General features: G+C 39.6%; 4 protein-coding genes across 8 annotated transcripts; 2 read left to right on the forward strand and 2 right to left on the reverse strand.

Annotated features, from left to right (window-relative positions):
• Positions 1–3,930: 3,930 nt before the first annotated feature.
• LOC126629522 (cyclic nucleotide-gated ion channel 1-like) lies at positions 3,931–17,290 on the forward strand. The gene is made up of 10 exons (XM_050299587.1): positions 3,931–4,040; positions 4,612–4,729; positions 5,881–6,454; positions 6,664–6,876; positions 6,975–7,039; positions 15,394–15,630; positions 15,708–15,819; positions 15,905–16,141; positions 16,224–16,618; positions 16,780–17,290. The coding sequence occupies exons 2-10, from the start codon at positions 4,701–4,703 to the stop codon at positions 17,066–17,068; spliced, it is 2,151 nt and encodes a 716-aa protein (XP_050155544.1). The 5' UTR covers positions 3,931–4,040; positions 4,612–4,700; the 3' UTR covers positions 17,069–17,290.
• On the forward strand, positions 8,998–11,869 carry LOC126629524 (uncharacterized). Its single transcript, XM_050299594.1, has 2 exons — positions 8,998–9,556; positions 10,471–11,869. Exon 2 carries the CDS (start codon positions 11,195–11,197, stop codon positions 11,867–11,869), a length of 675 nt encoding a protein of 224 aa, XP_050155551.1. The 5' UTR covers positions 8,998–9,556; positions 10,471–11,194.
• Positions 17,291–17,376: 86 nt separating the features above from the next.
• On the reverse strand, positions 17,377–21,367 carry LOC126629523 (mitochondrial inner membrane protein OXA1-like). Of its 5 annotated transcripts, none has more exons than XM_050299591.1 (11): positions 21,253–21,367; positions 21,053–21,107; positions 20,270–20,758; positions 20,038–20,128; positions 19,845–19,892; positions 19,556–19,614; positions 18,891–18,966; positions 18,604–18,735; positions 18,363–18,470; positions 18,222–18,276; positions 17,377–17,910 (listed from the first exon to the last, which is right to left on the reverse strand). In XM_050299591.1, the coding sequence occupies exons 3-11, from the start codon at positions 20,737–20,739 to the stop codon at positions 17,654–17,656; spliced, it is 1,296 nt and encodes a 431-aa protein (XP_050155548.1). In that variant the 5' UTR covers positions 20,740–20,758; positions 21,053–21,107; positions 21,253–21,367; the 3' UTR covers positions 17,377–17,653. The 5 variants fall into 5 exon arrangements, with proteins under 5 accessions (XP_050155548.1, XP_050155547.1, XP_050155546.1 ...); XM_050299590.1 differs by having other exon boundaries at positions 20,270–20,755; positions 21,253–21,366; XM_050299589.1 differs by lacking the exon at positions 21,053–21,107 and having other exon boundaries at positions 20,270–20,755.
• Positions 21,368–23,332: 1,965 nt separating this feature from the next.
• Positions 23,333–23,674, reverse strand: LOC126630179 (non-specific lipid-transfer protein A-like). The gene has a single exon (XM_050300299.1). The coding sequence runs from the start codon at positions 23,672–23,674 to the stop codon at positions 23,333–23,335; it is 342 nt and encodes a 113-aa protein (XP_050156256.1).
• Positions 23,675–24,471: the final 797 nt, after the last annotated feature.

The following is a 24,471-nucleotide window of genomic DNA, read 5'->3' on the forward strand; positions in this document are numbered from 1 at the left end:
TTCCATTCCTTGTCATGTTAATTGCAGCAAATAAATTGCCACATATTTGAGCAAATTATATTATTCGCAAATTGATGAAGTTAAACTAGTCTTCTTGGGATATTCTTTTGGGCCCCGTTAAAACAAAGCAGAACTAATGGTCATTTCAGCCTTTGTGCATGGCTTTACATTCCGGATACGGGATTTAATTTCGAGTAATATTCTAATCTAGTCTAAATTACGGAGGGATGTTTCCAACTTGAGGAAGGCTCTAGGAAAAAACTTGGGTACGCACTTAGGTGTACTTTCAATTTACAAGATTATAATGTTCTTTTGTTTATATTTAAATGATCACCGCATAATTGGTGCAAATTTGCCTAACTTCCGCCCTGCGACTCCGAAGACTGAAAAGAAAAATACGATATGTAATTTTTTATTACTTTTGAGAAAATTTTATTCGAATTCATAACTTTTTTTTGCCAAATGGAGATACTCGAACTCCGACTAGCTTAATTTAGACCTATGTCCCCATGCACCTTGGTTCATCCAAATTTCGATAATACCATATTCTAAAAAGAAGACTGTAGCAATGATTCCTCAACTTTAACCTAATTGGAGCAATGGTCACTCAACTAAAAATTCATAACCATTTGGTCTCTAACTCATCAAAACGACTATGATCTTTTTCGTCAACTCAGTCAGAATTCCTTCAAATGAGTCATGTTGGAAAGACCATTACTACAATTGGGTTAAAGTTGAGGGATCAATGCTCCAATTGGGTTAAAGTTAAAGGACTATTTCTCCAATTGGGTTAAAGTTGAGGGACCATCGCTACAATTTTTCTGATTTTGTTTTCTATATATGCCCATTGATTCAGCCTCACATGTGTGACACGTGACTCATTTTGACGGAAGTTCAAACAGAGTTGACAAAAAGGACCATAGTTGCACGTTCGAAAGATTTAAGGGACAAGTGGTCATGAATTTTTAGTTGAATGACCGTTACTTTAATTAGATTAAAATTGAGGAACCATTGGTACAATTTCTTCTATTCTAAAACCAACTGAGATTAATACAAGCCTCCTGGTCCTAATTTCACTTATTTGACTATTAGTTAAAGCAAGTGCACAAAGAAGACATTTTCAAATAAAAAAGCAATGAACTCTTTCTACGTATGACGTGCTAAACAAAGTCTTCAACTATTAATTTGGATTCATACTACGTACTATTTTCGTATCCAAACGAAGGCTCCCTTTTCCCTGTTTTATTGGGTCAATGGTTGGTGGGGTTACAATGTTAATCTTACAAGTACATTAGATTATGTCACAAGTTTCTAATCCTTCAATTTTCTCAAGTCATCGATTATCTCTTCATCCTTCAATTTTGATCATTTTATGATGATCGGATATACCATTTGTGGTGGTATTTAACAATATACGAACGTTGTCTTCTCATTCAGCAAATTTCATGACGAATTGAGGAAATCAAAAGTAAAGTTGTAGACGACGTGCGGTGCATTGTATGTAAACCAATCGAACTAACTGCTTTCAACTTGTTTTGGCAACACTTTCTCAATTAAGCTCCCCTAACAGGCAAGATAGTTTAGTCGAGATAGTGAACTCCAAATTATACATCGTGTGATAATAAGTATGGTTGGAAAAACAAAAATCCAGAAAAGCAACAAGTTTCAAAGAAAAAGAGGTGCAAAACGCAATTAAGAGGAGTGATTTTGGTATGGGATTATGTTGATGGGGTTGAGGATGTTTTTCGGTTTGGGTAATGCCATGGAGATTAAATTTGTAAACAAAATTTTGTAAATTAAATGACATGAAAGTTAATGATTAGATTATTACTTAAACGTTGATAAACATGCTCATTCATGTTAATGATACATCATTTAATTTGTAATTTTTATCTATAAATTTAGTATTACCCGTCAAAGAAGTATGTAAGGTGAAATAATTGAGAAGGTTTGGTTCTGGGGTCCCTCCCTTTAAACGAAAGACGAGTCGTTTTTGTCGTCAACTGCCAAAGATCATACACACGTGAAAATGATTAGGGTAGTATATTTACTCAAAATTAAATCTTCTTCCTTAGAGCAACTCCACCATGTGGATTGCTCGGGGGACAGGGGAGAAGAAAGGGCCTAAGGCCCGGTGGACAATGCTCCAGCCATGGAGAGCTCGAGTGAGGGTGGGAGCCCGAGCACAAGGCTCGTGAGGAATCCACCAGCCTACAGCCCGAGGGCCAGGCATTATTTAATTTTTTTTGTGTCAGCCCGAGGGCCTGCAGCCCCATTTCCAATGTTTTTTTTTTAAATTCTATATTATTTAAACAAACAAAAAAAACTAATATTTTATTACATATTGTCAGGGGGGAGGGCTCCAATGGTGGAGATGCAAAAGGTAATTACTGTTCATTAATGTTAGTTACTATTCATTAAAGGCAGTTACTGTTCAATATGGTGGATTCAATAGTGAATTGCCAAGGGGAAGGGCTCCAAGGGTGGAGTTGCTCTTAGAATCATCTCGAATATCTACGGTATGTTTGGTATTCAACTTGAACACAAATTTTTTAACTCAAAAATATAATTTGAGTCTCAAGTCAATAATCCTCATTTCGTCAGATTGTTAAAAGTGGACTCAAAACCAACTTGAAAAACTAGTCTACTTGTGGGAAAAACACAAAAAGTCGGTTTTAAATTTTTTTTTACTCATCTATCTCACTCATATTCTCTTTTTATTTGATCTCTTCCTATTTTGAATATCATACCAAACAAGATTTTAAGTCTTATAAAAAAATGTTCTTAAGAAATATTTTTGAAAATGAATTTTTTTAATTAAGATACCAAACATGCCCTAAATTATCTATTAATAAAAAAAAATTGTTAACAAAAAAAAGTTGAAAATATTAAATTAACCCTATTAACGAAACTAAAAAAAATAGTCAAAATAAAAATTATGAACAGTATAGTAAATTAAACGCAAAATAATTTTACTATTTTTTTCAAAGCTTCACAACCAAGTATCCATATCAGTTGTCCTCATTTTGTCTTTCAAGCCTTTCTCCCAAATAAAATAAACTTTGAATGACAAAACAATTATCCATAAATAGTTGCTAAATATATGACAATGACGAAAAAATCGTTTCAAGATCGTCACCAAAAAGCTTGAAGGGCCATTTCTTTTTGTAAAATTTATTTTCAGAACTTTAACAAGCACATGCATACAATTGCTGGTATGGTATTGTAAAACGTAATAATTAACATGATAGAAGTAAACGGACGTGGGTTAGGGAAAGGGTTCCTTGCCGGATCCTTTTCTCAGGGATCTTAGGTTCCAGCAATCGTGTCCATTTATCGTACATTATGCGGTCAGTTTTCCTTAGGTATTATTTATATTTGAATTTTAAATTTTAAATAATTTCTAACCGTATAATGTACGATGAACGGATATGATTGCAGAATCCCTAAGAAAATGATCAGATGAGAATCGTTTTCTGTGGGTTAGGACAATTAACTAGAGGTATTTGAAGTCCCAATAAGTTATGAGAGATTTTTCTTACGTAATTACACTTTAGCCTCAATATCATCAACGTCCAATAAACGCTTGCAATGTGTTCAAAACACGTAGTAAACTGATGACCCCGAAAGATATATAAAAGGCATGATGGTGTTTACCAAAAAAAAAAAAAAAAAAGGCATGATGGTAAGTGGGCCCTAGCCATGTAGCCCAGACAATATATAAAATAGTAAAATCATGGAAACTAGTTTACCATCCTCGATCAGTTTCTTGGAGGTTCACTGGGCTTGACTTGGACTCTTCACACGCGTGGACTCTCTCTTTGTCTTGTGTTTTTATTCCCTCCCGCTATTATTTCTCTCTTAAAACTCACAGGAGAACAAGTGTAACTGCTATTTGCAAACTCTCTCTGCAAAACTTATTTTGCTTTTTCACAAACGAAATCTCCCTACAAGTTGTAACATATTCTTTTTTTTCCTCGATTTCTTCATCATCAAGTTCTGTGGCCTTTGATTTTTTGTTTGGGGTCCGAGAAAATAAGGTGAGAAAATAAGAGAAAATACTCATAACTTTGAGAATATCAGAAAAGAAGAAGCTTCATCTTTGTTGGGTCTAGGTCTGATGCATGAGTCTTGCTTTTTCTGACATGGGTTTTCATTCTGTGGGAAAATAACGTATACCAATATATATAAGCACAGAAGTGTTGAAAGTTGAAGTTTTCTTTTCTCAGCAACCAAACAGAAGGTTAACTTGTATGAGGGGACAAAGGAGCGTTATATAGTTTGTTCTTTTTGAATGTTTGTTAGGGTTTTCCCTGGTTTAGTGTTCATCGGTTTAACTATGGATGATTTTCAATTGCCATGTTTTCATCCTGTTTCTACTTTTTTGGTAATATTCTTTCTTTGATTCAGACTTTTGTGTCAATGCCTTTACAATGATTAACTCAGCTTAGAAGAAAATAATCACTGAATAGTTGTTTTGTTTCGAGTGTGAAAACGTGGATTTTCCAGACTGATTATTCTATTGGAAAATTGATGCTATAAATTTATGATCATGTCTATCACTCTTACTTAAGAGGTTAATGACATTATCAATAATTCTGTTCTTATTAGGTCTGTTATATCGTAAGCCTCTTCGAGTTTTAGCGAAGTAGATTTCAATATCAAAGAGCAGTTAATAAGAGGAATCCAATATCAGAATTATGAACTCCAAGGAGCATAAATTTGTAAGGTTAGTTTGTCCAATGCTGCTGCTATTACTTTCGGTACCTACTATACTTTCGCACAATTGTTTGTGCACTTGTATTATGTTACTAATTCACATGACTAAAGCAAAATATCAAAAGCAATCACCATATTTTGTAGGAGACTGAAATATTGTAAAAACCCTAGTGCAGCAGTCCAGTTACATTTACTTAAATACCACCATTTATATGCAATTAGGGATGGCCAACGGTTATGGCGGGCGGGTAACCGCGGATATTTACCCATAACCGTTTACCCATTGGGTAATTGCCTAAACGGTTAACCATACTCATTTAATCGTAACCGTTTAATATCCGTTTACCCATTTACCGTTTTCAGCCCGTTTATTTATTTTTTATTTTTACTATTACCCATTTTTCACCCGTCTACATGTTTTTTAATAACTTGAAAATTAAAAAAAAATTGTCATAATTTTTTTTAACAATTAAACACTGTTATAAGTACATTCATCATACATTTCTGTATTTTAATTTTTTAAATCCTTATACCATTCCAATAATTGAAATAATAGTTTACGAACGATATTTTTAACTGTTACCAATTAAGGTAATATAATATTTGCCAAGTATTCTTAGGCTACGAAAACTGTTTAGAAGATAATATTCTTGGGTTATTTAACCCATAATGTAAAGTATTAACATAATATATATATAACGACCCACATTATATTATAATTAACTATATAAACCATGCACTATAGGCATTGATCTAAGTTTTGTCCGATAGAGAACATGGTTTGTGTTAATTTTACATATATAAAATAAATGGGTAAATGGTTATCCGTTTATAACTGCGGTTAATACCCATAATCACCCATTTAAATTTCATGGGTAAACGGTTATACCCATAACCGTTTATATATCTAAACGGTTACCCATAACCGTTTATATATCTAAACGGTTACCCATAATCGTAACCGTGAAGTTTAAATATTTTGCCCATCCCTAGCAGTAACTAACTCGATTGAGAGAAGATCGGTGCTTGTGATACTAATGTTGAATAAAACACTGTATTCATAATCAGGAACATTTTGGTGCAGTTGATCCTTGATTTAGTTGTCTGCCTTATCTAATTAGTTTCTTCTCTGGTGCTTGCTACGTTTGCTGTTCTATCCAGGTTTGAAGATTGGCATTTGGAGAGACCTCGAAGTTCTGAAAACGAAGCTTCTTCTGATGATGAACGAAATCCAAGAAGAGCGATACCATCTGTGAATGCAGTTTTGTGGAGTATTCGGAGCGGACTGGAGAGAGGTTCTGACAGGTTTAGAAGCTTGAAAAAACCATCAAGTTCCACTTCTGTAGGTCACCGGCTAACAAATGAGTCAGGCTCCAGGAGGAGAATTCTTCACCCTCAGGGGCCATTTCTTCAGAATTGGAATAGGATATTTGTGCTCTCTTGTGTCATAGCTGTGTCCTTGGACCCGCTGTTTTTTTATACCGCGGTGGTTGATGGCAAAAAGAAATGCCTCAATTTGCACAAGACATTGCAGATCATTGTTTGTGTTCTTCGATCATGTACCGACATCTTTCATGTATTTCACATCATCCTTCAGTTCCGCACGGGGTTTATTGCCCCATCGTCTCGCGTATTTGGGAGGGGTGAGCTAATTGATGATCCCGTGGCCATTGCGAAAAGATACTTGTCCTCATACTTCATCATTGACATTCTAGCCATTCTTCCCCTGCCACAGGTACAGTCAGGAGTTTGACAAATTGTTCGATCATATCAATTTCAGAAAACTAAGTTCTTTGTTTAATATCCGAGAGCTACAGGAAGTTTGTACATGCTTTTGTTATTGAAACGGAGTGATCTCCATCAACCATATCTCTGATTGGAGCTTATGTCTGTGACTCAAGACTCTGACGTTTTTTTTTTTTTGGATTTTCTAAATCTGTTCAGGTTGTAGTTTTTGTTATAATCCCTACAATCTCGGGTCCGGTTCCACTGGTTGCAAAGGACTTGTTGAAGTTTATAATCGTTGCGCAATATGTGCCGAGATTTTGGAGGATCTATCCACTCTACCAAGAAGTAACGAGAACTTCTGGTTTCATGACTGAAACAGCGTGGGCCGGGGCTGCTGTCAATCTTCTGCTCTTCATGCTAGCCAGTCATGTAAGTTTGGTTTGATCTTTTGATAGTTTTCGAGTCCTAAAAAATATCTGAGAAAATCATGTGGCATTTCTGATCCGATAGCGAATGTGTTATACCAGATAGTTGGAGCCTTTTGGTACTTGCTCTCCGTGGAACGTGAGTACAGGTGCTGGCGCGATCAGTGCAATGGGAACGTTACAACAACAACAACAAAGCCTTTTCCCACTAAGTGGGGTCGGCTATATGAATCCTAGAACGCCATTGCGCTCGGTTTTGTGTCATGTCCTCCGTTAGATCCAAGTACTCTAAGTCTTTTCTTAGAGTCTCTTCCAAAGTTGTCCTAGGTCTTCCTCTACCCCTTCGGCCCTGAACCTCTGTCCCGTAGTCACATCTTCGAACCGGAGCGTCAGTCGGCCTTCTTTGCACATGTTCAAAATCACCGGAGCCGATTTTCTCTCATATTTCCTACAATTTCGGCTACTCCTACTTTACCTCGCATATCCTCATTCCCAATCTTATCCTTTCTCGTGTGCCCACACATCCCACGAAGCATCCTCATCTCCGCTACACCCATTTTGTGTACGTGTTGATGCTTCACCACCCAACATTCTGTGCCATACAACATCGCTAGCCTTATTGCCGTCCTATAAAATTTTCCCTTGAGCTTCAGTGGCCTACGACGGTCACACAACACGCCGGATGCACTCTTTCCATCCAGCTCGTATTCTATGGTTGAGATCTCCATCTAATTCTCCGTTCTCTTGCAAGATAGATCCTAGGTAGCGAAAACGATCGCTTTTTGTGATCTTCGCTAGATTGCTCCGGTCATTAGTGTGGATAAGTATATAAATGGATAGAGATAGGAAAGCAAACACAAGATGTACGTGGTTCACCCAGATTGGCTACGTCCACGGAATAGAAGAGTTCTCATTAATTGTGAAGGGTTTACACAAGTACATAGGTTCAAGCTCTCATTTAGTGAGTACAAGTGAATGATTTAGTACAAATGACATTAGGAAATATTGTGGGAGAATGATCTCGTAATCACGAAACTTCTAAGTATCGGAGTGTGGTGTCGTCTTGACTTGCCTTATCTGTCTCATAGGTAGATGTGGCATCTTCTCTGGAAGTACTCTTCCTCCATCCATGGGTGGTATCTTTAACTGGTGGAGATGCACAAGGTAATGTATCAATTTCACTTGAAGCTTACTTGTAGTTTCAGGCTTGGTCAAGCGCGATACAAACCATGTAGTAGGAGTCCCCCAAGTCGCCGAGCTAGGGGGTCTGCTGAAAGAGGTGACAGACAAGGTAAGCAATCAGAGCTCCGACTGATTGTTCACCTTCTCCCCATCTTGCAGCAGCATGAAGGATAAAGAGAAGAAAAATGAGAAGAGATGATATGAGATACTTTTGCTTTTGAAGAAGTAACTTTCCACAGGCTTATTCTTGAACTGAGCTGGAGGGTTTTCTGGTTTCCTCCAGAGTATAAGGCCGACTGAAGAATTTGAGGGTCAAAACAAGTCCATCAAATCTAGAGTACGTTCCACCCTGCTGATATGGGATACTTTTGCTTTTGACAAATTAATGAATGTATCGGCACGTGTGCTGTTACGCTTGTCTCCACATGCTTCCTTGTATCCTTCGCACTTGCCCTATCTGTTCCTCAAGCAGATGCGGAATCTTCCCTGGAAACATAAGATGTTGAAGATGAGTACTCGAGAGCAATGCCAGGTAAGTAATCAGGTAAGGGGTTCCAGGCAGTCAGTTCCTGGCTGGAAGCTTGATTCCAAGTGCTGACTGATTGCTCTCTTTCTCCTTGTCTTGCAGGTAAAAACAAGGCCAAAAGAAAAGACAGGGAAAAAGCATGATATGGGATACTCTTGCTTTTAACCCTGATGATATGAGATATTCTTGCTCTAGTATAGCTTGTTTGCAGAGGTATTATCGGGGGGAAAGAAAGCTGAATATTTCGAAAGGCTTCGTTGGGAGTGCCCTCTCAGATATGATGAAGGGTTGAGCATTTTTGCAGGTCTGCCTGTCCGTTGGGGATGGAGGTCGACATATATAGGAGTCTCCCTAACAACAAGTAGTAATGCTATTCCTTTACCCTGCTTGGTCATAGCACGGTAGTGGGAGCTGCCAGTTTCACATGTTTTAACTCTGTCAGAGCACTTTGAAAAAGTGGTCTGTGGTATCTGGCTCTCGAGATTCGGAGAATGATGCCTCTTCGATTTTTGAGAAAGCAATCATGCTGGGGGTATGACTCTCGAGATTCGGAGAGCAGTGTCTCTTCGATTTTTGAGGAAGTAATCATGTTGGGAGTCTGGCTCTCGAGATTCGGAGGGCGGTGCCTCTTCGATTTTGGAGCAAGCAATCTTGTTGGGAGTGTTGTCTCGAATGTGAGTAAAGGTTGGGCATGTTTGCTAGTCTACCTTGCCACGAAGCACAAAGGTTGACACACAGGGACTTTCCAATTATCCAGCAATGGTATTGTTCCTTTACCCTCTCTTCGATTTTGAGAAAGTAGTCATGTTGGGAGTCTGGCTCTCGAGATTCGGAGGACGGTGCCTCTTCGATTTTGGAGCAAGCAATCTTATTGGGAGTGTTTTCTCGAATGTGAGTAAAGGTTGGGCATGTTTGCTAGTCTACCTTGCCACGAAGCACAGAGGTTGACACACAGGGACTTTCCAATTATCCAGCAGTGGTACTGTTCGTTTACAGTTGTGGGTAATAATATGGTAGCTAGACCTTCAAAATTTATGTGTCTAAACTTTTGTTAGTGCTGTTTCTTTGCTATTCTTTTACCTTTCTTGGTCAGAGCGATGTAGTGGGAGTTGCAAGCTTCACGTGCTCAACTTTGGCAGAGAACTTTGGCAAAGTTATTTGTGGTACCCATGAGCTATTGTTGCGTGTGGGAAGTGGGTGATTGAACAGTAAGATTCATGTGCTTTCTACTTCACCAGAAGTCTTCGACAGAATGCCCATAATTTCTGCAAAGCTGAGTGTCCGTGTGACAGGTGCTGACAAGGCTAGAAAAGTAGGTGCCTCTTCGATTTCTGAGATCGGCCCTCGTGGTCTCTGAGCAGCCCAGCTCTTGAGAAAGCGAGCGCCTCTTCGATTGATTCGGAGAACGATGCCTCATCGATTTTTGAGAAAGCAATCATGCTGGGGGTCTGGCTCTCGAGATTCGGGGAGCAGTCTCTTCGATTTTTGAGAAAGTAATCATGTTGGGAGTCTGGCTCTCGAGATTCGGAGGGCGGTGCCTCTTCGATTTTGGAGCAAGCAATCTTGTTGGGAGTGTTTTCTCGAATGTGAGTAAAGGTTGGGCATGTTTGCTAGTCTACCTTGCCACGAAGCACAGAGGTTGACACACAGGGACTTTCCAATTATCCAGCAATGGTACTGTTCCTTTACCCTCTCTTCGATTTTTAAGAAAGTAGTCATGTTGGGAGTCTGGCTCTCGAGATTCGGAGGACGGTGCCTCTTCGATTTTGGAGCAAGCAATCTTATTGGGAGTGTTTTCTCGAATGTGAGTAAAGGTTGGGCATGTTTGCTAGTCTACCTTGCCACGAAGCACAGAGGTTGACACACAGGGACTTTCCAATTATCCAGCAGTTGTACTGTTCCTTTACCCTTGTGGGTAATAATATGGTAGCTAGACCTTCAAAATTTATGGGTCTAAACTTTGTTAGTGCTGTTTCTTTGCTATTCTTTTACCCTTCTTGGTCAGAGCGATGTAGTGGGAGCTGCAAGCTTCACGTGCTCAACTTTGGCAGAGAACTTTGGCAAAGTTATCTGTGGTACCCATGAGCTATTGTTGCGTGTGGGAAGTGGGTGATTGAACAGTAAGATTCATGTGTTTTCTACTTCCCCAGAAGTCTTTGACAGAATGCCCATAATTTCCGCAAAACTGAGTGTGCGTGTGACAGGTGCTGACAAGGCTGGAAAAGGCTGGAAAAGTAGGTGCCTCTTCGATTTCTGAGATCGGCCCTCGTGGTCTCTGGGGAGCCCAGCTTTTGAGAAAGCAAGCGCCTCTTCGATTTTTGAGATCGGCCTTCGTGGTCTTTGAGCAGCCCAACTTTTGAGAAAGCAAACGCCTCTTCGATTTCTGAGATCAACCCTCGTGATCTCTAAGCAGCCCAGCTTTTGAGAAAGCAAACGCCTCTTCGATTTCTGAGCAGGCGCCTCTTCGATTTCTGAAGCTTCGTCGAGTGCAGATTTTTATAGGGGCTGGCATTAAGTTCCAAAGCACACTTGAATCTCCACCAGTAGAAGCTTCATTCTTGCACTTCTAAGATCTTGATTTGTCCGACCTCTTCTCTCTTCAACACCTTTGAAAATGTCTGGCCCCTCCGACCGTCGTTTTGACTTGAACCTTGTTGAAGAGGCAGCCCCACCTTCTCCAGACAACATATGGCGCCCATCCTTCGTCTCCCCTACTGGTCCTCTTACCGTTGGGGATTCCGTGATGAAGAATGATATGACCGCTGCGGTGGTGGCCAGGAACCTTCTCACTCCCAAAGATAACAGACTACTTTCCAAACGGTCTGATGAGTTAGCTGTTAAGGATTCGCTGGCTCTCAGTGTTCAGTGTGCAGGTTCTGTGTCTAATATGGCCCAACGCCTATTTGCTCGAACCCGCCAAGTTGAATCATTGGCGGCTGAAGTGATGAGTCTCAAACAGGAGATTAGAGGGCTCAAGCATGAGAATAAACAGTTGCACCGGCTCGCACATGACTATGCTACAAACATGAAGAGGAAGCTTGACCAGATGAAGGAAACTGATGGTCAGGTTTTACTTGATCATCAGAGATTTGTGGGTTTGTTCCAAAGGCATTTATTGCCTTCGTCTTCTGGGGCTGTACCGCGTAATGAAGCTCCAAATGATCAACCTCTGATGCCTCCTCCTTCTAGGGTTCTGTCCAGTACTGAGGCTCCAAATGATCCCCCTCCGGTGCCTTCTCTTTCTGGGGCTCTACCGACTGCTGAGACTTCTCCTAAGCAACCTTTGTGAAGGCTCCCTCTTGTGTGCTTATTTTGACTCATGTATATGTACATATTTGTAGCTTATCGGGGATATCAATAAATAAGCTTTCCTTCATTTCAACGTATTGTGTTAAATACACCAAAGCCTTCTTCGCTAAGTTCTTTGAATTTTCTTTTGTTAAAGCTTGTATGTTGAAGCTTTCTGAGTGGAGCATGTAGGTTGGGGTAGTGTTCCCTTAATTTCCCGAGTGAGGAAAACTTCTCGGTTGGAGACTTGGAAAATCCAAGTCACTGAGTGGGATCGGCTATATGAATCTTAGAACGCCATTGTGCTCGATCCTGTGTCATGTCCTTCGTTAGATCCAAGTACTCTAAGTCTTTTCTTAGAGTCTCTTCCAAAGTTTTCCTAGGTCTTCCTCTACCCCTTCGGCCCTGAACCTCTGTCCCATAGTCGCATCTTCTAATCGGAACGTCAGTAGGCCTTCTTTGCACATGTCCAAACCACCGTAACCGATTTTCTCTCATCTTTCCTTCAATTTCGGCTACTCCTACTTTACCCCGGATATCCTCATTCCTAATCTTATCCTTTCTCGTGTGCCCACACATCCAACGAAGCATCCTCATCTCCGCTACACCCATTTTGTGTACGTGTTGATGTTTCACCGCCCAACATTCTGTGCCATACAGCATCGCCGGCCTTATTGCCGTCCTATAAAATTTTCCCTTGAGCTTCAGTGGCATACGGCGGTCACACAACACGCCGGATGCACTCTTCCACTTCATCCATCCAGCTTGTATTCTATGGTTGAGATCTCCATCTAATTCTCCGTTCTTTTGCAAGATAGATCCTAGGTAACGAAAACGGTCGCTCTTTGGTATTTCTTGATCTCCGATCCTCACCCCTAACTCGTTTTGGCCTCCATTTGCACTGAACTTGCACTCCATATATTCTGTCTTTGATCGGCTTAGGCGAAGACCTTTAGATTCCAACACTTCTCTCCAAAGGTTAAGCTTTGCATTTACCCCTTCCTGAGTTTCATCTATCAACACTATATCGTCTGCGAAAAGCATACACCAAGGAATATCATCTTGAATATGTCGTGTTAACTCATCCATTACCAACGCAAAAAGGTAAGGACTTAAGGATGAGCCTTGATGTAATCCTACAGTTATGGGAAAGCTTTCGGTTTGTCCTTCATGAGTTCTTACGGCAGTCTTTGCTCCTTCATACATATCCTTTATAGCTTGGATATATGCTACTCGTACTCCTTTCTTCTCTAAAATCCTCCAAAGAATGTCTCTTGGGACCCTATCATACGCTTTTTCCAAATCTATAAAGACCATGTGTAAATCCTTTTTCCCATCTCTATATCTTTCCATCAATCTTCGTAAGAGATAGATTGCCTCCATGGTTGAGCGCCCTGGCATGAACCCGAATTGGTTGTCCGAAACCCGTGTCTCTTGCCTCAATCTATGCTCAATGACTCTCTCCCAGAGCTTCATTGTATGACTCATTAGCTTAATACCCCTATAGTTCATGCAATTTTGTACGTCACCCTTATTCTTGTAGATAGGCACCAAAGTGCTCATTCGCCACTCATTTGGCATCTTCTTCGTTTTCAAAATCCTATTGAAAAGGTCAGTGAGCCATGTTATACCTGTCTCTCCCAAAAGTTTCCACACTTCGATTGGTATATCGTCTGGGCCTATTGCTTTTTTATGCTTCATCTTCTTCAAAGCTACAACGACTTCTTCCTTCCGGATTCGACGATAAAAAGAGTAGTTTCTACACTCTTCTGAGTTACTCAACTCCCCTAAAGAAGCACTCATTTCATGTCCTTCATTGAAAAGATTATGAAAATAACCTCTCCATCTGTCTTTAACCGCGTTCTCTGTAGCAAGAACCTTTCCATCCTCATCCTTGATGCACCTCACTTGGTTTAGGTCCCTTGTCTTTTTTTCCCTTGCTCTAGATAGTTTATAGATATCCAACTCTCCTTCTTTGGTATCTAGTCGTTTATACATATCGTCGTAAGCCGCTAACTTAGCTTCTCTGACAGCTTTCTTCGCCTCTTGCTTCGCTTTTCTATACCTTTCACCATTTTCATCAGTCCTCTCCTTGTATAAGGCTTTACAACATTCCTTCTTAGCCTTCACCTTTGTTTGTACCTCCTCATTCCACCACCAAGATTCCTTTTGGTGTGGGGCAAAGCCCTTGGACTCTCCTAATACCTCTTTTGCTACTTTTCGGATACAACTAGCCATGGAATCCCACATTTGGCTAGCTTCCCCCTCTCTATCCCACACACATTGGGTGATTACCTTCTCTTTGAAAATGGCTTGTTTTTCTTCTTTTAGATTCCACCATCTAGTCCTTGGGCACTTCCAAGTCTTGTTCTTTTGTCTTACTCTTTTGATATGTACATCCATCACCAACAAGCGATGTTGATTAGCCACGCTCTCTCCTGGTATAACTTTGCAATCCTTACAAGTTATACGATCCCCTTTCCTCATTAGAAGAAAATCTATTTGTGTTTTTGACGACCCACTCTTGTAGGTGATCACATGTTCTTCTCTCTTCTTAAAGAAGGTGTTGGCTAAGAAGAGATCATATGCCATTGCAAAATCCAAGATAGCTTCCCCATCCTCGTTTCTCTCCCCAAAACCATGGCCACCATGAAAACCTCCATAGTTGCCTGTCTCCCTGCCCACGTGTCCATTTAAATCTCCTCCTATAAATAACTTCTCCGTCTGAGCAATTCCTTGCACCAAGTCTCCAAGATCTTCCCAAAATTTCTCCTTCGAACTCGTATCCAACCCTACTTGAGGTGCGTACGCACTAATCACATTGATAAGTTCTTGTCCTATTACAATCTTGATTGCCATGATTCTATCTCCTACCCTCTTGACATCTACAACATCTTGTACCAAGGTCTTGTCCACGATGATGCCAACACCGTTTCTCGTTCTATTTGTGCCCGAATACCAAAGTTTAAACCCTGAGTTTTCTAGATCCTTTGCCTTACTACCAACCCACTTAGTTTCTTGTAGGCACATAATATTTATCCTTCTCCTCACCATAACTTCCACTACTTCCATAGATTTTCCCGTTAAGGTTCCTATATTCCACGTTCCTAAACGCATTTTGCTCTCTTGAACTCTACCCTTCTGTCCTAGCTTCTTCACCCTCCCCCGTCTAATAGGATCAAAGTACTTCTTTTGTGTGTCCCGGGTAAAGTTGATAGGAGCATATGCTCCCAAACAACTTTGAGTGGAGTCGTTCGAAAAGAAGTTTCTATGGCCCCCTTGCTCATTTAACACTGCATCCGGGTGCCGATGGAGATACAGCGACCCTTGCTCACTTATCACTGTGCTCAGGCCACACAGCGCGCCACTTACGGGTGACGCCCTAGCTTTAGCGCGATTTTGTTCTGGATTCATTTTCATAAGGATTCGACGTGATCATGGAGTGCCGGCTGTCGACTACCTGACGCCCTCCCCCTCCTCCTTTATCCGGGCTTGGGACCGGCCATGTAAGACATAGGCGGAGTTCAATGGGAACGTTGATTGTAAGAAATTCCTGTACTGTGTTCCTAACCATGACAATGATGCAAGCTTTGTTGCAAAGATGAACGCTTCTTGCCCTTTCAGTGACCCGGGCAACATTAAAAATTCATCAGTGTTCAACTTTGGAATATATAATGATGCTCTTGCGTCGGGTGTGACGGAGACCAAAGATTTTCCAAAGAAATTCTTGTTCTGCTTCTGGTGGGGTCTGCGCAACCTTAGGTGCGTAATCGTGATCCTTTAACTCCGTTCCTAATAGAATTGTGACGTGTAGCATCTAAAACTCTGAAGTTTTGCAGTTCACTTGGCCAAAACCTCCAAACAAGCACATATGTTTGGGAGATAATATTTGCAGTCGCCATATCAATCTTCGGATTAGTTCTGTTTTCGTTGCTCATTGGCAATATGCAGGTAATAGTCGATTTGGCGATTTTACTCTTGTCCTGGATTGAATGATCAAAAGTCGAAGATACTGACCTTTTTTGTGATGTTGTAGAAGTATCTGCAGTCCACAACTGTGAGGGTTGAAGAAATGAGAGTGAAAAGGCGCGATGCAGAACAGTGGATGTCACACCGAATGCTCCCAGAGAAATTGAGGGAAAGGATTCGACGGTATGATCAGTACAAATGGCAAGAAACAAGAGGTGTTGAGGAAGACAATCTTGTTCGTAACCTTCCTAAAGAGCTACGAAAGGACATAAAGCGCCATCTTTGCTTGGCTCTTCTCAAGAGAGTGAGTGTTTTCATTTCTAACTTCTGCATACTTGCTTTATCCAAAATTTAGCAGTTGTGTTAATCAGCTCAATTTGTTGTAGGTGCCAATGTTCGAAAAAATGGATGAACAACTGATGGATGCCATGTGCGATCGCCTCAAGCCAGTTCTGTATACGGACAAGAGCTTCATAACCCGAGAAGGTGATCCAGTAGATGAGATGCTCTTTATTATGCGCGGAAATTTAGCGACTATGACTACGAATGGTGGAAGAACAGGCTTCTTTAACACAGCTGATCTTAAGGCTGGTGACTTCTGTGGAGAAGAGCTTCTTACATGGGCCTTGGTTCCAAACTCCTCCACCAATCTCCCCACCTCAACTAGGACAGTGGAAGCTAAAACTGAGGTTGAAGCGTTTGCGCTCATGGCTGATGATTTGAAGTTTGTCGCCTCCCAGTTTCGGCGCCTGCACAGCAAGCAGCTCCGACATACTTTCAGGCAAGGCTCTAATTATAGTAATTCTGATGACTTGAAGGAAATTTGTGGTACGAAAAAGCAAAGAATTAAACCGATATATGGACTACGGTTAGTAGTCTTGATTGTTTTGGTCTTTGGTATGTAGTTATCTTATGCTGCAAGCTACAATTGTTACTGTTCAGGTTCTACTCCCTGCAGTGGAGAACACGGTCAGCCTGTTTCATACAAGCAGCTTGGCGCCGGCACTGGAAGAGAAAGCTCGAAAAGTCCTTACGCGAAGAAGAAGACAGGCTGCAAGATGCAGGAACCTTACCAAGCCTCCTTGCCGCTGTATATGCATCAAAGTTTGCAGCCAACGCGCTGCGAGGGTTGCGACAAAAGGTTAAGCGCGACACTAGGCCTTCACCGACATTGCTGCCATTGCTGCATCAGAAGCCCGCTGAGCCCGATTTTACTGCAGAACATCACTAGATACATACAATTACACTCAGAGAGATTTATGTGTGCAATTTATTGCTCTGAGTGATTTTCTGATTTCGTTGAGGGTTCCATTTGTTTTACGAGCCATTTACAACCGTCATCACGCTGGATGGTATTCTATGTATAAAAGGGAAGAGGGGAAGGTACCAATCTGGATGCTCAATGTGCCTTTTCGTTTCTGTATTAAATAACAACATGGGCAAATTGTGCAAACTTGACGGCATCCTCTTCGTCACACTGTCACCATACATATGAGCTGCTGCAGTTTTACAATAGCATAACCACTAATTCAACAGCAATTAACGCGGTGGTAATGCTCACCACCACTCAAGAGAAAACGCTCTCATATCATTGTCAAGTCATTCAATAATAATAATACGAGTCACCTAAACTTTATTTTAGGATCATTTGATATAAGTAGATCTAAGAGCTTAAAATCACACCGTAGAAAAATGGGTAGCACTATTTGTCTAAGAACATGTTCTCTTGAAAGGGATTCCATTCCTCTGTTACCTGATTTATAGCCTGTCTACCGAAAACTTTTTCATCATCTGTTGCACCATAAACTTGTTGCGTTCACATCTTATTTTGTTTCTTTTTTTCCTTGATTTTCTTTTCCAGAATTCTAAGTCTCTGCTTGAGAATTGAAGTCCGTGATATTCTCGTGTCTGCGGCCTTTGTTTGCTCCGAGTATAACGAAGGTTCTGATTCAACGGTAGTATCTTGTTCAATTGCCGAAGACATAAAGGAATGAGGCTTGGATGCAGTAGGAGGAGGTGGCACGGGAATTACTGGAAGGCGAAGGTAACTCTTCACCTCTGGGCGCCTAATTACTGCAGGAAGACAACAAAGTCTGTCAGCGCAAAATATGAGAGAAACCAGTTAAGCTTAAACATGTTCAAGAGGTGAAAAGAATCACCAGATTCTGTTAAAAGGGAACTGGTCCATCTAATGGGTTATATTTTACTATTTTTCTAACATGCTCGAAAAAATGTGATTTTAGTGCTGACAAACTGGGAACGGGAGACCGACGTTAATATGCTGAATCGCATTTTAGCATCTGATTAAAGCAACTTCAATTCAAAGTATAGTTATGAAGCATTTACATACAAATTGCAGTTCATGATTTGCAGGAAGAACTCACCTAATCCATATGCAAGGGAGAACATGTTGGAGGTCAGCCAATAACAGAAGAGCGCCTGGAAAGACATGGGAACAAAGCTCAGTACAAGATCATGCACATACCCTACACCTGATACGCATTAAATTCAGTAAATTCACAAACCTTAGGGAAACTCATCATCACAGGAATTGAAATGGCAGCAAGGATTCTAGAATAGTTTTTCATAGTTTGGGCAATAGGATTCCCTTCCAGACCCTCCTGCATATTGCACTAAAAAAACATATGGAAATCACATATTTGCTCGCCCTTCGAAAGCATTACAGTAATAAAACAAGGCAGAAAGCATCTGATAGAAATATAAAAAACCAAATGCTCATAAAAAATCCAAGTAAACAAAGCCTACCTCTACTGTAATCAGGAATGTCAAAGATGTTAGAACTGGAAGGATGAGAAGACTATCGGGAGTAGCGAGATTAGTAAACCAAAGAGCCCCACCACTTTCAAAAGAAGGAACCTTCTCGGCCATGTTTCTAATCTACATTACAAGAGTAAGAAAATGAAACGTAACTTGAAATTTGGAAAGTCGTGACAACAATCGGATATTAAACAAATAGTTCGATGTCACGACTCGGATATTTAACGAATAGTTCGAACAAAATTCTATAAAACTGAGGGGCTCTGATATCTTACAGCTAAGAAAAAACAGACGAAGATGGGACCTTGAATGAATAGTCCTTTCAATTGAGAAAACGGAGTGACTCCATATCTGCATAAACTCGCGCAAGTTTCCCATAGTTAGAAGCACGCGCATGCCAACACAAGAAAGCTGCATGAGAAACAATGATAAAGAAATCGAGAAGTAAAAGGACACACTGTGTATGTACTCCTTTAATCTGAAAATAATGAAAATCTACAGGAAAAATGGTTGTCAAATCCTCATGTGAGAAGGCTACCCCAGGAAAATTCAGGAAGAAGACTTTCTGACTTTATATTTAGGTCTCTTCTAAATAATATTGTAGTTTGTCTTTAATAGTGAATTATCCCCCATTTTTCATTTTGTTGATAAACCAATCAGTATTAAGCACTTGTTGCAATTAGAAGTGGCCCTAAGGTTCTTAACTTTTCAATTGGTTATCTTCAGATAAAAACATTTTTGTATCATAGTGAAAGAAAGACTTGCATGTATTTAAACTCAAAGTTTGAAATAAACACAATATAGAAAACAACATCTATTGAAAGAAAGATTTGCATGTATTTAAACTCAAAGTTCATGTATGACTGACAAGCTAGCATCTATAAAAGGAAAATAGTTAAACATCAGAAGTGATTACATCAGACAGTGACAAATTACTTACTCGTTGAACAATGCCTTCATTCGTCTCTGACCCTCTTGCATAACATTTGGATCTGTTGCCTAACAAATAAAATGTATCAAAACCCTGCAAATGAAGCTTTCTGAAAACTGTATGCCGTGCACAATATCAAATGAGGAAAGTACCAAGGTTAATATGAGATAGACAATATAGGATGTTGTCCAAATTCGCTTCTTATGATGAATTTTGATGAGAATCTCAGCATACTAGATTATCATGATTCCAGTTTGTCTACCGTCCCCCACCCCCCAAAGAAGAAAGAAATGCATACCATATTTTGCATCTGTTGTCTTAACTCCTCTAAGCGCGGCCTCATTAACTGTAACACAGTACAAAAAAAAAATCTCAAATAAACAAAGTAAGATACTAACAGAATGTTCTATTGTTCAATAACAAATCTGCACGTGCACATGCACCCAGACACACACACAAATCCATTAAGCTTAAGGGAATGAACAACTAACATTAAGTTGTGTAGTGGCCCTGAGTTGATCTATAAGAAGTGGAACTGTAGCCCCTCGAATCAGAATAGTTGTTAAAGCTATTGATGCCCACCTGGAAAATCAATTAATCAATTTCAAGAATTCATAGAAAAGCGCTTGAAGATAAAACTTGTGACTTTAAAATCATACACAATAGGAAACATAAACATCAGAGATAAAAAGTAAGAGAATTCTCTAAAATCAATTCCGTTACCAATTCAATCCGGTAAAAGAATGGACGCCATCGATCAAGTACTGCAGGGCAGCAACTGGGGGGAAGGAATCCGCTGCTGCAATAGCCACTTCACTCACAGCAGGGGCTTGGGAGGTTACTACTTCCAATGTTTTATCCGTAATAACCTCAGCAAAATAGCCAGTGTCATTAATCTTATCAGACCCATCACCAATTACAGTAGACATATACCGACAAGAGAAGGAGCCAAGTCCCATTTTCCAAGCCAGTGATGAGCCTGTCCTCTCTCTACATTGAGAACCAAAACAAAATCGAGTGATTGAGTTGTGTGCACTTGGCAAAATACTCTTGATCACAGATGGAGTTGAACTTGAATTTGGTGAAGTTGGTTTAGTATCTTCATTGTTATCATGAAGAATGTGACTAAATGACGGGTTGAAACGTCGAGTGACAAAGGTCACTGTCGTGGAGACACTTCGTCTACAAGCCATTTATGCCAGCTAACTTCTGCTAAAAAAGAAGCAGATATCTAAACATTACAAGAAAATGAAACAAAAAAGGTGAAAAGAAAAGAAAATCTTACATTCCTAAGTTCTGTGTTGTATGAACTCTTACTGGGTTGCACTATATAGAAACATTTGGATCCAAAGATCACATCTTTATACAATACCAATTTTATCAATTCAAATAACTACTCAAGAAGCATTGTCATAGGTTCCATATATACATATCAAATGTGAATCAGTATCTAAGCACCCATGAAAAGAACCCAAAACAGACTGCTCATATTATGAATTAAAGTACCCAATATTTTTTGAGGGCTTGAATTTGAGGAACCCAGCTGGGATTTACACGAAAGCTGAAAAGAATGAGAGCGGTGACTGTATTATAGCAAGAGTTGTTAAAATCAACAAAATATAAGATTTTGCGTCGGTGCAGTATATTTTCTCGGGATCCAAACAGAAAATAAGAAAACAGAAAGAGAACTGTTGAAAAGCAATTACCTTTCTGAATCTTCTCAGTTCTCTTCTAGAGGCGAGGAAACAGAAACTCCATTAGCAGCAAAAATGCTTCATTTTTCACGGATTCCCAACACGGTAGGTTTGGAAAGAAAAGAAAAACAAACATGTTGAAACGGCGTGCCGTTGTAATTGAAGTCTTGGTAAGCGCTATGTCGTGCAATTCGCACCATGCCGTATTTTAAACGTCATGTCGTATGTAGACAATTATTGGTTTTGTAGATGATGTTTTTTTTTCTTTTCGTTTTTTCCAAGTAATACGAACTTACAAGGATTTGAGATCAAATCCTATTGGGATTATACTTTTAATTTATACAATCATATTTTTAATTAATAATTATATTTAGAACATTATTTTGAATGTAGTCGCATCATGTCTTTTTGATTAGGAGTTGGCAGTTGTTGTCAATTCTCGATAGGTACAATAGTTGCTGACACGAGTCTCATAGTAGGGACTAGGGGCAGATGTATATGGACCCAGGTGGCCCCAGAACCACTCGGAAGTTCGAAGAAGCGCTTGTGAGACCTCCAAGGACCACCTAACAGTCTGGACTGGTAGTGGAAGAGAGAAAACCACCATGATTGTGCATATGTTGTGCAACATAAGCTTTAAACCGAGAAGAAATGTCTAATTTAGATGAAGAAGAACGTAGAGAAAACCATTATGGCTCTTGGACTTTGGTTCAACGAAGAATAAAGACTTTCTCTCTCAATTTCCCAGGTGAACAAACTCCACATTTTTTAATTAATGTAGAATGAAGTTGTGTCAACTAACATTTTAATTAATAAAAGGTGATGTATTACTTAACAAATACTTTTTATAGCATATGTTGACACCGTTACTTAACAAGTGTGACTCTAAGCTGCGACTTCTGTAATTTAGGGTTTTGGAATCCCTTCATTTGTTCTTTTTCGATATACCCACACTTTTTCATCAACATAAAAGAAATGCATATAGCATACAACAATAATCATAATATACATGGCATAAAATAAATTAAAATTAAACAGACTAGGGTTAATGATTACTTGGATGTTGATGAAGATGGTAAAAAAGCTTTTGTGGGGTTTCCTTCATAATCCTCTCTTCTCATGAGACATGTTGTGCTGATAACGTGCTATGAAACTAATTTTAAAAGTGGGAGGGAGAGAGAGGACAAAGACAGAAGGGCTCAAGTGTATGAGAATTGTGTCCTTAGCTCGTGGCCTTGTACTTTTATTTATGCTAATCATGATGAATTTTCTCATCTTACAAGTAATATTAACTCATGAAGATTTGATCTCCAAATCCTATTGAGATTCTATTTAAGTTTACACAATTACATTCTTAATTAATAATTCTATTCACAACAAAATGATGAAAAGAAAAAAAAATCTTAATCAAATTTAAGGATTCTAGGCGTGTTATAATATATGTGTTCCATAATGTTGAGGGACTTGAGTGACTCATCCTAATCAAAAAGCGGGAGAGGAGGAAGAAACTCGATTGGTTACTAGAGACAAGAACGGGCTAGGAACGCACTAGACGATTTCTGTAATTCAATATACCCTTCATTAGATATTTCTTTTGAAGGTAATATTTATTGATATGACATTGTTGTTTGCTTTTAATCACTTTAACAATTGAAATTTGTAAAATCCTCATTTCAACAATTTAAAAACAATAATAATGAAAAACAGATTAAGGACAGAATATATCGGTAATTTATAATTTATAGCTTCTTCTCATACAAGTGGCATTATTAGTAATGCTCAGATAGTACATTCATGTGGTACAATTTATTTATAAGATCACTTTGCATGATAAAACATTCAGCCCTGCATGAAAAAATAATGAAGATAAATCAGTAACTCAAATGAAGAAACTTAATTAGAAAGATAAGTGTTAATGTAATATTTCAAGTCTAGAATAATCGTATTTCCTAACCGCATTAGTTGTTATGATGAGACAATAAATTAACTGTTAATCATAATATATAACTAACGTAGCAAGTACACATCAATGTCACATGATGAGCTAAAGTGATCAGAAATGCGATACCTTTAGCGATTTGAAGTGTATGAATTACTTTGTGCAGTCGGTGCCTTTGTCAATTGCAGGGAGGTCGAGGGAGATGCCACACTTCTTGGGAAGCGCAGAGATTTGAGAGGGATTATAGGTTCCAATGGTAGACAACGCTTGCTTGAGGCACAAGCAAACTGCTTCCTTGTCTGCCTTGTTAGCGGCATTCACGCTCAGGTTCTTGACACCTTTGCAACACTCCCCCGATGGCTTGGCGTCGGCTCCACCTTTCACGAAAGTGACGCACGGGGCCACCTCCTGTTTCACCGTAGGGCATGAAGGCGCCGAGTGTGCAGTGATCGAAAGGAGCAGGAGAACGGCTAAGAATCCGATTAGGCGAGACATGGCTGCTGCTAACTCTTAAGATGGTCGCTTAGCTAGTTCTCAAGTTTTAATTGTAGCTGAGAGATGTCTTTGCAACACACCAAGGTATTCTATTTATACGTGCAAGCTTGAGTGTGAGTTTTCAAGTTTTCAAGTTCTTCAGCTGTTTTTATGATCATGCAAGATTCATGTCAGTGATGATTTTTGAAGAGAGTTGAGATTCCATCATAAAATCAATTGGTAATATGGAAAGTTGTCTAACCTCTGAAAGCCCTTACATGGTTTGGTCCCTCACCGATGCGGGACTTGTTCTCACATTCTCACACACCCCCTCACGTGTAGCAAATTTTCAAGCCTAACACATGGACAACAACAACGGGGTGATGTGGAACACATGTCATTTAGGCTTCGCATGTGAGCCAACCTACTCTGATATGACGTAGAAAGTTGAGGTTTCACCATAAAATCAATTAGCAATATGTGGAGTAGCTCAACTTCTTATAAGCCTTTGCATGGTTTGGTTCCTCACTAATGTCCATTGGTTGGTCCCTCATTGATGTGAAACTTTGTCCTCACATTCTTACAGTTTTATTTCTATAACAACTAAACTAGTGACGTTTCATGCGTTCGTTTTCATTCAAGCAATATTCAATTCAAACTTCAATGCAAAAAAAAAAAAAAATGCATATTACTCTAGCCAGCTTGGTTACACTATGTGTGAGATATTCAAATCCAAACTTCGATGCAATTTAGGAGAACATATTACTCTAGTTATGCAAAGACTAGTCATGTTAAATAGCCATGCAAGGAATCAGCAA

This window comes from Malus sylvestris, chromosome 7 (assembly GCF_916048215.2).
Source record: "Malus sylvestris chromosome 7, drMalSylv7.2, whole genome shotgun sequence".
In the NCBI taxonomy this organism is placed as follows: domain Eukaryota; kingdom Viridiplantae; phylum Streptophyta; class Magnoliopsida; order Rosales; family Rosaceae; genus Malus; species Malus sylvestris.